Source organism: Pelophylax lessonae, assembly GCF_965119305.1.
Source record: "Pelophylax lessonae genome assembly, chromosome: 12".
In the NCBI taxonomy this organism is placed as follows: Eukaryota; Metazoa; Chordata; class Amphibia; order Anura; family Ranidae; genus Pelophylax; species Pelophylax lessonae.
Genome location: NC_138779.1, coordinates 10,138,348 through 10,151,242, shown reverse-complemented (window position 1 = coordinate 10,151,242; position 12,895 = coordinate 10,138,348). Strand labels below are relative to the sequence as shown.

The window sequence follows — 12,895 nt, the reverse complement described above, 5'->3', positions numbered from 1 at the left end:
TCCTCAAGTACCCCCAACAGGCCATGTTTTTGGAATCTCCCTTTAGATAAATTAGCTGTCATGAATACCAAACTGGGGTAGACAACTTTAGTCCCGAAGTATCCCCAACAGACCATGTTTTGGGAATCTCCCTGTAGATAAAATAGCGGTCATGAATATCAAACTGGGGTAGACAACTTTAGTCCCCAAGTACCCCCAACAGGTCATGTTTTGGGAATTTCCCTTTAGATAAAATAACCGGTCATGAATAGCAAACTGGGGCAGACAACCTTAGTCCCCCAAGTATCCCCAACAGACAGAGATGTATAGTAAGGAAGTAGAACTACTTAAGTACTGTACTTAAGTACCGAAATGCGGTATCTGTACTTTCCTAGAGTAGAATTTTTTTCTCCTACTTCTACTTTTACTTCACTACATTTTTTCGATGATTTCGATACTTCTACTCAAGTATTTTTTTTTTGTGCTGCATAGTTACTCGTTACTTTTAAAAAAATTACCACTGCCAGAACAGTAGATGGCAGGTTGCATAAAGCTCAAAAAAATGTGTATAATGTCATTTGTAAATCAGCGCATATGAAAATAAAGTCTGTGTATAATAAAAGCTGCTATACCAAATCTTTCCAATAAAAAGAAAATATGAAACAAACAAATAAATGGTGCTACAGTGCTTAAAGTGCATCAAGAAACTACTAACAAACACAGGTTAATCATTTGAATAAATCATTTGAAATAATAAAAACAATATGATGTTCATACTTTTGACTTCTTTCTTTAATAACTACATAACACAGTACTTGTACTTCTACTTTCAGTACTTGAGTAGAATTTTTTTTTATAACTACTGGTACTTTTTACTTTTAGTACTTAAGTAGCAAATTTTTTGAAAAAACTACTTGCAATACTTAAGTAAAAAAAATGTTGAATACTTTAGTACTTCTACTTAAGTAACTTTTTCTGCGAGCACTTCCACTTCTACTCAAGTAATTTTTTGATCGAGCACTTGTACTTTTACTCAAGTAGAAATTTTGAGTACTTTATACAAGTCTGCCAACAGACCATGTTTTGGAAATCTCCCTGTAGATAAAATAAGCGGTCATGAATAGCAAACTGGGGCAGACAACCTTAGTCCCCCAAGTATCCCCAACAGACCATGTTTTGGGAATCTCCCTGTAGATAAAATAGCTGTCATGAATAACAAGACCTTGACATTGATTGAAAATAGGACCTGTTGGGGGTACTTAAGGACTGAGGTTGGGAACTCGAGTTCCTCCAAACTGAACAAACCTCTTCTTTACGGAGCTGGCTTTGTGCATATGAACACAGTTCTGGGGCAGAAAGGTCTTTCCTGAAGCCCCGTACACACGTACCGATGGTCGGCTTACAAATGTTCCTCTTTTCTCCCCGGGATGTCGGTGTCTGCTGAAAAGTGCAAAGACAGCACAAGGACAGCACAAGAATTTTGTCCGCCGACTGCAGAAGTGATGTCATGTAATGGTTAACTTTCCCTGTGTTTTCTATTTTCTGAGCATGCCCAGTCTTGCAAATCTGCGGTCTGTCGGCCGAATTGTGTACTGACAGGCGAACAATCGTCCGTTCTGGTGTCGGCATACAAATATTTTCATGTTTGCACGAAAGACTTTTGTCCGCGGATTGTGCGCAGACATCTGTCGGAGGCACCATACTAACACGCGTACAATCGGCAGATCCTTCGTCCACCGACGTTTGTATGACGACGATCGGTACGTGTGTAGGGGCCTTTAGACTTTTAATGCAAATGTTTAAAATGTCTTTATATGGTGCAGCATCAGGAGTACCCTTCAGTGGAAACACCTGAACTTATTTTGGTCAGGTGTCCACAAAATCCTTCCATATAAATTGACCAGTTTCTGAGGTTTAATGGCCTTTCCAATGAAAAGAAAGTATCTAATAATGTCATGTACATGCATACGGGACTAAATTAGAAAATGTTTAGGATGTTATGCCTTAAAGTTAAAAAAAAATACAAAAATTCTATATGTCATACTAAAAAAGAAAAAAAAAATATGAATAATATTTTAAAGTGTATTCCCCCAAGACAACAGTCCGTAACACTCAGGTGGGAAATCTTGGGTAATATTTTGTGTATCAGATTGATGTAATGTCACAAAAGGCGTTATGGAGGTGGATGGTTAAACTGTTTACAGGGAAGTAACGTCCCCATTATACAGTGCTTGCAAGGCATACTGCAAAATGCAAAACTGTGGCTTCTTAAGTGTTTCTAAAAGCGGCAAACAAACTTTTTTTTTTTTCTAACTATAGCTATACAAATAAACAAAAACAAATGAAAAAAAAAAATTAAAAAAAAATAAAAAAACATGCATTTCCTTCAATTTTAATCCACTATTAACATGTATTTAAAATATGAAAAAAAAAAAAAAAAAAAACAACAAAAGTTTCAAAAACACACAAAATGTGTTTCCAATTAAAAATGATAAATATTACATTTGCAAAACCATTTGCGCAATTCTTTACCAAAGTAATCATTTTAAAAATATTTTTTAGAAACACTTTTCCGTAACCCGTACTGCAACTTTCTATATCATGCACAACTGCCCATTTTACAGGCCCATGCTAAGAGAAAGCAAAGAAAACATCCCAGTCCAAAAGCAGGAAATCCTTCCATGCACTGTCAGACAAGAACTATGCCAACAAGCCTCTTAGTATACCAGAGGGATTCAAAATAGTGCACTGGTGCAAACCAAAGCAATTCATTTGGGTAAGAAAAAAGATTCAACCACACAGGCAAAACAAGGAGATGCTGCAAGTGGGCAAAAATCAAGCATTAAAGGAGATATAACATTTAAAATCAATTTTTTTTTTAAATTTTAGGTCATTTTTATATTTTTTTTTAATAAATAACATGATATATTTATTTTTATTATTATTTTTATTATTTTTTATTTTTTTTGCCCAGCTGTAGCAAGGATCTACGCTTCAAGAAAAATAAATAAATGAATGCAAGTTTGTATTTCTTGAAGGTCAGTTAGCATCATTGAGTATTCTCTTCACATTACTAAAGTGCTAAGGACGGTAATGTGCTCTAAAGAAGAGGTTAAAGGTCACTCAAACTTAACACCAATGATGCAGAAATATCAAAGCAATAAAAAACCAAAAAAAAAAAAACTCCAAACCTGTTTGTACCATGCAAAAGGAAAAAAAATATATATCCCAGTTACAGGAATAATGATATGATACACAAATAAGGGCAAAAAGAGGGTATGGGGGTAATAATAAAGGGATTGTAAAAATAAAAGGGATTTTACTTGCAAGATGTTCTTAAAGGGGAATATTTTTTAATGCATTTTATGGATTTTTTTTTTCTTTTCACTGGGGGGGGGGGAGGTGGGGTGTGGGAAGGTAACACTTATATGGTAAAGATAAAACGTTATCTGTGCCATAAAATGCCTTTTGGACACGGAATTCAATATGGAGACTTTGGGTACTGTGTACCTTCTATGATGAATGTTCTCGACTTGGAGGAACTAAATGGGTCTCCTGGTGATAAAAGAAAGATTTAGAAAGACCAAAAGTTTATAGCTGTAAGTTCATCAAATCTCTTTTTTTTTTGACAAAAGGGCACAGGGTTTTTTTAAAAACCATTAAAGGCACAAGATAAAAAGAAAAATTCAAAATATTTATTTCATGAAAGCAGAGCTATCATTTGGAGAAAAAACCTTTAAATTCATCAGTCATACCCCTTAAATGCCCTTTTTTATTTAGTGGTTTTATTAAAAAACAATGATGGGAATACTGCAAGATATTTAGGTGTTTTTTTGTTTTGTTTTTCTAGGGGAATGTTTGAAAAGATGTCAGCAATTTATTACAGAAGTGAAAACAGATGTAGTCAATTTTAATTAAAGTTCTTGATTCTTCAAAAAAAAACAAAAAACTAAAAAGTTGACTTTTGTGGAAAAAAAAAGAACTCCAAGCAAATGTTTAAAGAGAAATTAGAAAAAAAAAAATATTTTTCACAGTTTGCTAGCTTTTTAAACCTTTTACATTATTTTTTTTAATACAATTTTTTGCACAATCAAGTAACACAGAGTGCATCCATAATACTTTGTTTACAGACTGTGCTGGGCTTTCAGCTAGAAACCCCCCAGCACTGCAGCCACGGGCAAATGTTTTTGAGAATGATACAAATATTAATTTTCACAAAATTTGCTGCTTCCGTTTTTTGGATGGCAATTTGCAGATACTCCAGATTATTATGAAGAGCGATCAGATGAATTGTAATTAATTGCAAAGTCCCTCTTTGCCATGAAAATTAACTCAATCCCAATAACCACTTCTGGATGGGAAGAATTTGCCCCCTTAACCACTTAAGCCCCGGAAGATTTTACCCCCTTCCTGACCAGGGGGTATTTTGCGATTCGGCACTGCGTGATTTTAACAAACAATTGCGCGGTTGTACGACGCTGTACCTAAACTAATTTGATGTCCTTTTTTTCCCACAAACAGAGCTTTCTTTTGGCGGTATTTGATCACCTGTGCGATTTTTTGATCATGCGCTATAATCAAAGAAAGCGCGAGAATTTTGCAAAAATAACAATATTTTTCAAATTTTTTTATATGAAATTCCCCCCCAAAAAAATGTAAAAATCAAAATTTTTTTACATTTTTGGCCAATTTTTTTTCTGCTACATATGTTTGGTAAAAAAATCACAATAAGCGTATTTTGATTGGTTTGTGCAAAAGTTATTGCGTTTACTAAGGGAAAGATTTTTGTCAGAGAGATAGAGAAATATTTTTTTAGCTAGATCTTTAAAGCGGTTTAGAAAAACGTATTTTCATACAATTATTTGCACAAACAATTAAGACAGAGTGCGCCCATAACACTTTTGTTGGGCTTTTTGCCTGACCTTCTGAAGATGCTCATTGCCTGGCTGCTGTGTAGACCCAGAATCAACATGCATAACAGGAAATCCACAGTAAAAAATGAGTCAGGCAAGTGCCAAACCGTCAGCCTGAGAGCCAGGCAAGTACTGTTTGCAGAATGGGAAGTCAACAATTGCTGCCTCCTTATGTTTTTCTGGAAAGGCTCCCATTAACATTGTGTTTTCCCCTAGTAAGAGGTGGCCATCTACTGGCTTCAAATGGTAAATCTGAAAATCCTATATGATATTTTCTATTTATCTAATTAAAAAATAAATAAATAAAATTATTTATCTAATTAAAATATTTATTCTCCAACAGAGTTCAGGCACATGTCAGTGGGTTCAAATATAATTATACAGCATGAGAGACTGGAAAGACTGCCCAATGAATACAAAATAAATAAATAAAATCTTGCCTATATAAAAAGCCGATTACCGCTGCCTGAAAATATTTTTTTTTTTAAAGGAGTTCCTCTTTAAACACGAGCTTGAATTATTTTTATATTTAAATAGCTGTAATTCTCTAAGTATATCCTGTGGTCATGAAAGATAAAGACTGGATTTTAAGGTAACTGCAATTTTAGTTTTCAAGGAGTATGGAGGTTGTCAAAAAAGTGTAATGTAAAAAAAAAACAATGTTTAAAATTTGTAAATAGAAAAAAATGTTTTAAGGATAATCCTTGCTCTATAGCGTCACGTTAAAAAAAAACAAAAAAAAAAAAACGAATTAACGTAAACAATGTTTAAAATAATTTAACATCCTTATAAACTCAAATAATTCAGAAAAGTAAAAAATAAATAAAATAAAAATTTGAATTCAAATAATTCAGAAAATTAACAAAAAATTATGTATTAACATTAAAATGAAAAAATGAAGAAAGCTATTTGAACCATTACAGCAGAGTAAGTAATCAACAAATTAAGACAATTCAGAAATATTATTCACATATTGATTGTGATAAAAAAAAAAAATGCACTGAAATGAGCTGTACCGCATATTTATCTACAACAGAACATACAAGCTAACATTGGTAATAATAATATTCTTATTTTAAATATAAAAACAATAACATTGGCAAAAAGAATATTCTAATTTTAAATAATAAATATAAAAACAATAATATTACTCTTGCTGTTCCTAAATTATTGCAATATATATATATATTTTTTTTTTTTTTAAATAAAAAAAAACACAATTTTTTACAAATAGCGCTCAATTCACTAAGGTATAAACATGTGTTATTGATTATAAGTAACATTATTTTCAACCATGAGAATGAACATAACCACAAATTATTCCAGATTAGTAAATTGCGCCTATAGTCAGTCATTTACCATTTATTGTAAAACATTTTTAGGAAAACAAGTTTTAAAGTGAAACTCCGGGCAGAAAATCCACGATTCACATTAAAATTAGTACTACACAGAAAATAAATATTCACTTTTTCGCTGTGCTCTTTTGAGGCTAGCAGCAACTGCGCTACTTTATCAGAAGGTGACATAGCGTGAATGCAAATAATACATTATGACTATAGGGCGCCCCCAGGTGGCTACAAGGAGGCTGCAAAATCTATGGTCTCCTACACACTGCCTAGGAAGGGGGCAGATCCAAAAGCATGGCCCAGGGAGGCCACCTCCTCACCGCTGTGTATATGTTGATAAATATATACACTGGACTGGATGTCTCTTCCCCACCCAACCGAAAAAGATCCAGCATACACTATATTACCAAAAGTATTGGGACGCCTGCCTTTACACACACATGAACTTTAATGGCATCCCAGTCTTAGTCCGTAGGGTTCAATATTGAGTTGGCCCACCCTTTGCAGCTATAACAGCTTCAACTCTTCTGGGAAGGCCGTCCACAAGGTTTAGGAGTGTGTCTATGGGAATGTTTCATTGCACTGACTATAGGTCAAGGCTCAAAGTGACTCAGAGTTCAGAGGTCAGTAGTGAATCATATAGAGTTCAGATGTCAAGAGTAAGTGACACAGAGGTCAGTAGTAAGTGATGCAGAGTTCAGGGAACAGTAGTAAGTGATGCAGAGTTCAGTAGTAAGTGATGCTGAGTTCAGGGGTCAGTAGTAAGTGAAGCAAAGTTCAGGGGTCAGTAGTAAGTGATGCAGAGTTCAGGGGTCAGTAGTAAGTGCAGCAGAGTTCAGAGGTCAGTAGTTAGTGATGCGGAGTTCAGAGGTCAGTAGTAAGCAAGGCAGAGTTCAGGGGTCAGTAGTAAGTGATGCAGAGTTCAGAGGTCAGTAGTAGGTGATGCAGAGTTCTGAGGTCAGTAGTAAGAGAAGCAGAGTTCAGGGGTCAGTAGTAAGTGATGCAGAGTTCAGAGGTCAGTAGTGAGTGACGCAGAGTTCAGAGGTCAGTAGTAAGTGATGCAGAGTTCAGAGGTTAGTTGTTAATGGTGCAGAGTTCAGAGGTCAGTAGTAAGTGATGCAGAGTTCAGAGGTCAGTTGTTAATGATGCAGAGTTCAGAGGTCAGTAGTAGGTATAGCAAAGTTCAGGGTCAGTAGTAAATAAGGCAGAGTTCAGGGGTCAGTAGTAAGTGATGCAGAGTTCAGGGGTCAGTAGTAAGTGAGGCAGAGTTCAGGGGTCAGTAGTAAGTAAGGCAGAGTTCAGGGGTCAGTAGTAAGTGATGCAGAGTTCAGAGGTCAGTTGTTAATGATGCAGAGTTCAGAGGTTAGTAGTAGGTGAAGCAAAGTTCAGGGGTCAGTAGTAAGTAAGGCAGAGTTCAGGGGTCAGTAGTAAGTGATGCAGAGTTCAGGGGTCAGTAGTAAGTGATGCAGAGTTCAGGGGCCAGTAGTAAGGCAGAGTTCAGAGGTCAGTAGTAAGTGATGCAGAGTTCAGAGGTCAGTAGTAGGTAATGCAGAGTTCAGGGGTCAGTAGTAGGTAAAGCAGAGTTCAGGGGTCAGTAGTAAGTAAGGCAGAGATCAGGGGTCAGTAGTAAGTGAGGCAGAGTTCAGGGGTCAGTAGTAAGTGATGCAGAGTGCGGCGGTCAGTAGTAAGTGATTGTCTTTAGCAGTGGCCAATCACAGTTTTTCTTCACCTGGAAACAGGGAATCTCCCCACCAGAATTAGACCCAAGTCCGACCAAGACCAAGTGTGCAGTGGGGCGGGGAATGCCTCCAATGCCTATGATTAGCTGTTGGGTTTGGCAGTTTTGTTGCAGGATAGTATGGGCGCCAGGTAGGATCAGACTGTGTCCAAACATTCCTAAACTCATTCCGCCATGCTGGATGGATCTTTACTACAAGCTGTGAGGGACAACTGCAGGATACAGTGGCCCCCCTCCACCCTCACCTTGGGGCCCATGAGCACTGCACACACTGCACCTATGAAGGAGAGATCACTGCTCTGGGCTGATATGAGGGGGTTGTACCACGCCCTCTAGAAGTTCAGAAAATGACCCCAAATATCTGAAATGTATATTGGGACTTTTAATTAGAAAATAATGTTAATTACAAAGCATCAATAAAATGTGACTTTTTATTTTTTTTGCTTGAGTCGGGTTTGAACCATTCTGAGTTTTGTATTTTATTACATTTTAGTTCCTTCGGAATTGGCTGCTTTTTATACACTACAGATATCACATTGATAACCTGTTAACATTTTTAATAAAGTTCTAGTTTTAGCTTGCCTGTACGATACGGCCCTCAGTTAATTGGAAATCTGATTTTAATGTGTTAATTGAGCGACTAGTAATGAGGATTCCGCATGTGTTCTGTTTTAATGAACTGACTCCAATGCGTCGCCTTCAAACCTTATTATAGTATATTCCCATTCACATTCCCATCTTATAGAATAAAACTTCTTGTATATCTGGGACATCTTACCTTCCATCGGAGTGTTGGGATCGGGACGATTAGCAAACACTACATCCACATATTCTAGCTGTAGCCTTTCTAGAGAAGCTTTTAAACCTTGATAACGATTAAGCAGATCATTATTAACACATTTTATATACGGCATCTCCAGAATTTCTGCAACAATAGAATTATGGTGATCTATTCGTCAGTCATTCCCAACATTCCGACCACATGCACTCTTCTCATCAATACATATACATTGCTGTGAAATCTTTGGATTTACCATTCCTCAAAGAGACATCTGAAGTGGTTGTAAACCCTCCATATAACCAGCGAAGTGACCGGCCTCAGGTGATACACCAAGATGAAACAGATCCTCCTACATCCAGCATACACCATATTACCAAAAGTATTGGGACACCTGCCTTTACACACACATGAACTTTAATGACATCCCAGTCTTAGTCCGTAGGGTTCAATATTGGGTTGGCCCACCCTTTGAGGCTATAACAGCTTCAACTCTTCTGGGAAGGCTGTCCTCAATTTTTGGGAGTGTGTCTATGGGAATGTTTCACCATTCTTCCATCCCGGCTTAGCCTCTAGGATTCAATATTGAGTTGGCCCACCCTTTGCAGCTATACCAACCTCAACTCTTCTGGGAAGGCTGATTACAAGGTTTAGGAGTGTGTCTATGGGAATGTTTGACCATTCTGCCATCCTAGTCTAAGTCCGTAGGGTTTAATATTGAGTTGGCCCACCCTTTGCAGCTATAACAGCTTCAACTCTTCTGGGAAGGCTGTCCACAAGGTTTAGGAGTGTGTCTATGGGAATTTTTGACCATTCTTCCATCCCAGTCTTAGTCTGTAGGGTTCAATGTTGAGTTGGCCCACCCTTTGCAGCTATAACAGCTTCATCTGGTCTGGGAAGGCTGTCCACAAGGTTTAGGAGTGTGTCTATGGGAATGTTTGACCATTCTTCCATCCCAGTCTTAATCCGTAGGGTTCAATTTTGAGTTGGCCCACCCTTTGCAGCTATAACACCTTCAACTCTTCTGAGAAGGCTGTCCACAACTCAATATTGAACCCTACGGATTAAGATTGGGATGGAAGAATGGTCAAACATTCCCATAGACACTCCTAAACCTTGTGGACAGCCTTCCCAGAAGAGTTGAAGCTGTTATAGCTGCACGGGGTGGGCCAACTCAATATTGAACCCTACGGACTAAGACTGGGATTCCATTAAAGTTCATGTGTGTGTAAAGGCAGGCGTCCCAATACTGACTGGAGGGAAGGGACACCCATCCCCTACACATGGGAACAGAGCTGAGGCTGTCAATCACAGGCTGTGTGATGATGGAGCTCTCCCTCCCCTGTCACCTTTTTATCTCTTGGTGTCAGGAAAACTTGTCAGAAGTGACTCATGCAGATAGCAGAGGAGGGAGGCAGAAGACAGAAATGACACTTAGTGCTCTGGATTGAGACAAGTACACACTATAGAGGGATATACTTTGTTCAGATTTCATGTCTGAGGTTTACAACCACTTTAAGTGTCAGGCTGTGTTTATAATAAGGCCAACGTTACATTCTTTGACGCTCTCAATTCGCTTTATTAATAAATGGGCATTGATTTCTACAGAGTCCGGCAGAGCTCATTCACATTCTATATTACATAGAAAAGGTAGGAAGCGGGAAAATGGCTTTTATATTTCATCTTTACATTTATACACTTTTTCTGGGAAATGATCCACTGGCTGTAAAAAAAAAAATATCTTACAAATATCAGAAAACACAATCTTTTCACTGCATTTGTAAAAACGATTGGTTTGGTCAAAAAAAGTCCCCTTCTCTGAATCTGACCCCCGGTACCAGTTGTTGGTGGGTACTAATTTTCTGCATAACCTTCCAGGTTCCTATACGTCTCAGAGACCCAGATGCAGAGATTTCTCCTCTATAGTTTGGCTTCAACTCTCCCTCACAAGGTCATAATGAAGGCATCAACTGGCTATGTAATGGCCACAAGAGTAAAGCAGAACTGTGAATAGTGGTGGGGAAGTCTCAGCTGAGAGATACAAGAACCCAGCAGGTGATCCCCATTTGCCAACAGCCACTATAATCCGAAGCAATGGGTTTGACCAGGGGCGTAACTACAGGGGTTGTAATTGCATTCGGGCCCCATGCTCCAGGGACCCTGTACACCTGGATAGGACGGGGGGCGGGGGCAGCATGTAGAAAAATCAATGTCCCCCTTTTTCCTCCTGTAGCTGCAGGAGGAAAATGGAGGAGATTGGTTCCTCTGTATGCTGCCCCCGCCACTCCTCCTATCCAGTTCACTTGTGTTCTGCTGTCTTTGGGCCCCCTGTGTGCTCTCCTGATCCCCCCCCCCTACTGTGCTGCCCCCTCCCCCCACTCCTCCTATCCAGTTCACTTGTGTTCTGCTATCTCTGGGCCCCTGTGTACTCCCCTGACCCCCCCCCCCCTACTGTGCTGCCCCCCCCCCTCCTCTCCTATCCAGTTCACTTGTGTTCTGCTGTCTCTGGGCCCCTGTGTACTCCCCTGAATCCCCCCCCCCCACTGTGCTCCCTCCCCTCTCCTGCCGGCTGCAGGGGATGTGTCACAATAGAGAACCAGGAAGGGGTCGGTAAATATGTAATTTACCAGCTCCTTCCTTTTCTGAATGGACAGAGTCATAGTCAGTGACTTTGTAAAAAAAATAAAATAAAATAATAAAAAATAATAAAATTAAAATACCAAAAAATAAAAACTACTGACACCAGTGGGTGAACTTCCAGAATTGTAAAGGTCACACTTGGGACCAGGCCCTGGCATTCCACCACCGTGGGGAGGCCCAAGATGGTAGGAAGGGGGCCCACTGCAGAACTCCCCCACTGCGGGACTGTAATAAAGGGCCCTGCAATGAGAGTAAAGGGCCCCAGGATCAGTGGGAAGAGCCCCAGGCTTGAACGGAAGGGCCCCAGCCAGGGGTCCGGGGGGGGGGCCCTTAATGGTTTCTTGCACTGGGGCCCCGAAGGTTAAGCCTCTGGGTTTGACTGTAGCCGGCTTTTCATCACCCCATTTCATATAACACAGACTGAGAAATATAAGGGAGAAGATGACACTCTACCTTCAATGATATGTTTTCTGGATAAACCCCGCTCAGTTTCCGCCCTGGAACATAGAAAAGTGTTATGGGTGATTGTCTCCAATGTACAAACAATGGAGAAGGTATAAAAGGTTTGGATGACTTACTTTCCCCCCCAGAAAATTTTGGTTGTGATAACCAAACTGGACCGTCTATAAAAAAAAAAAAAAAAAGTTAGCAAAATTAAAATTAATATTACAAATTTAAATTAAATATTTTTTTTGTGTCGGACAAGAAATTTGGGCACAAGTTTTGATTTTTTTTTTTTTAAATTCTTTGTCCTGAAACAACATCCATACATTTAGAAGCATGTGAAAACAATGTTTCGGTTGAGCAAATGTTGATATCTCATGTTGACACGTCTATGTAGTAAAATCGTTTTTATCCAATAGCTTTCGTCCACCAGGGCCATTTTTTTTTCTTTAACACGTTAAACTCAGTTTTTTTTTTTTTTGCTAAAAAAATTAGCTAGAACTTTTAAACATTATATATATATTTTTTTTTTTTTTTTTTTAAAGGAGAGGCCCTGGACAATAAATTGGTGGGTTTTGCAATTTTTACTGTCACAGTATTTGTGCAGCAGTTTTTCAAATGCAGTTTTTTGGGGTGGTAAAAATAAACTTTTTTAACTTTTAACCACTTGCCGACCAGCCGCCACAGATATACGGCGGCAGGTCAGCAGGTTACAGCGAAATGCCGTACCCATACGTCACTTTGCGGGAGCGATCGTGGGGGCGCGTATGCGCCAATTCGCCAGCGGGGAAGCTGATTTGCAGGGACAGCGGCTGCGATCGCCGCTGGCCCCGAAGAGCAACTTCCCTGCTGGTGAATTGGCGCACGCGTGCCCCCACAATCGCTCCGACGAAGCGGTGTACGCTCCCGGTGGAGACAGAACGACGGTCTGCTGTTGTAAACACAGCAGACCATTGTTCTGCCAGCAATCAACTCCTATTTAGGAACACAGGTCTCTGTGTTGATTCCACAAGCCCATTCCCCCATACAGTTAGAAAACACCCACTAGGCTCACATT

The 12,895-nt window shown here is 39.0% G+C and overlaps 1 protein-coding gene across 4 annotated transcripts in view; it reads right to left on the bottom strand.

Moving 5' to 3' along the window:
* The window catches only part of KCNAB2 (potassium voltage-gated channel subfamily A regulatory beta subunit 2), a 322,756-nt gene that overhangs the window by 35,443 nt on the left and 274,418 nt on the right, over window positions 1-12,895 (bottom strand). For 2 of the 4 annotated variants that reach the window (XM_082273335.1, XM_082273336.1), the window contains exons 8-11: window positions 11,973-12,017; window positions 11,848-11,891; window positions 8,755-8,841; window positions 3,490-3,534 (exon numbers count right to left, since the gene is read on the bottom strand). In XM_082273335.1, coding sequence (XP_082129461.1) covers window positions 3,490-3,534; window positions 8,755-8,841; window positions 11,848-11,891; window positions 11,973-12,017 — 221 coding nt within the window. The remainder of the gene's footprint in view (window positions 1-3,489; window positions 3,535-8,754; window positions 8,842-11,847; window positions 11,892-11,972; window positions 12,018-12,895) is intronic. The other 2 variants (XM_082273337.1, XM_082273338.1) reach the window with 1 other exon arrangement.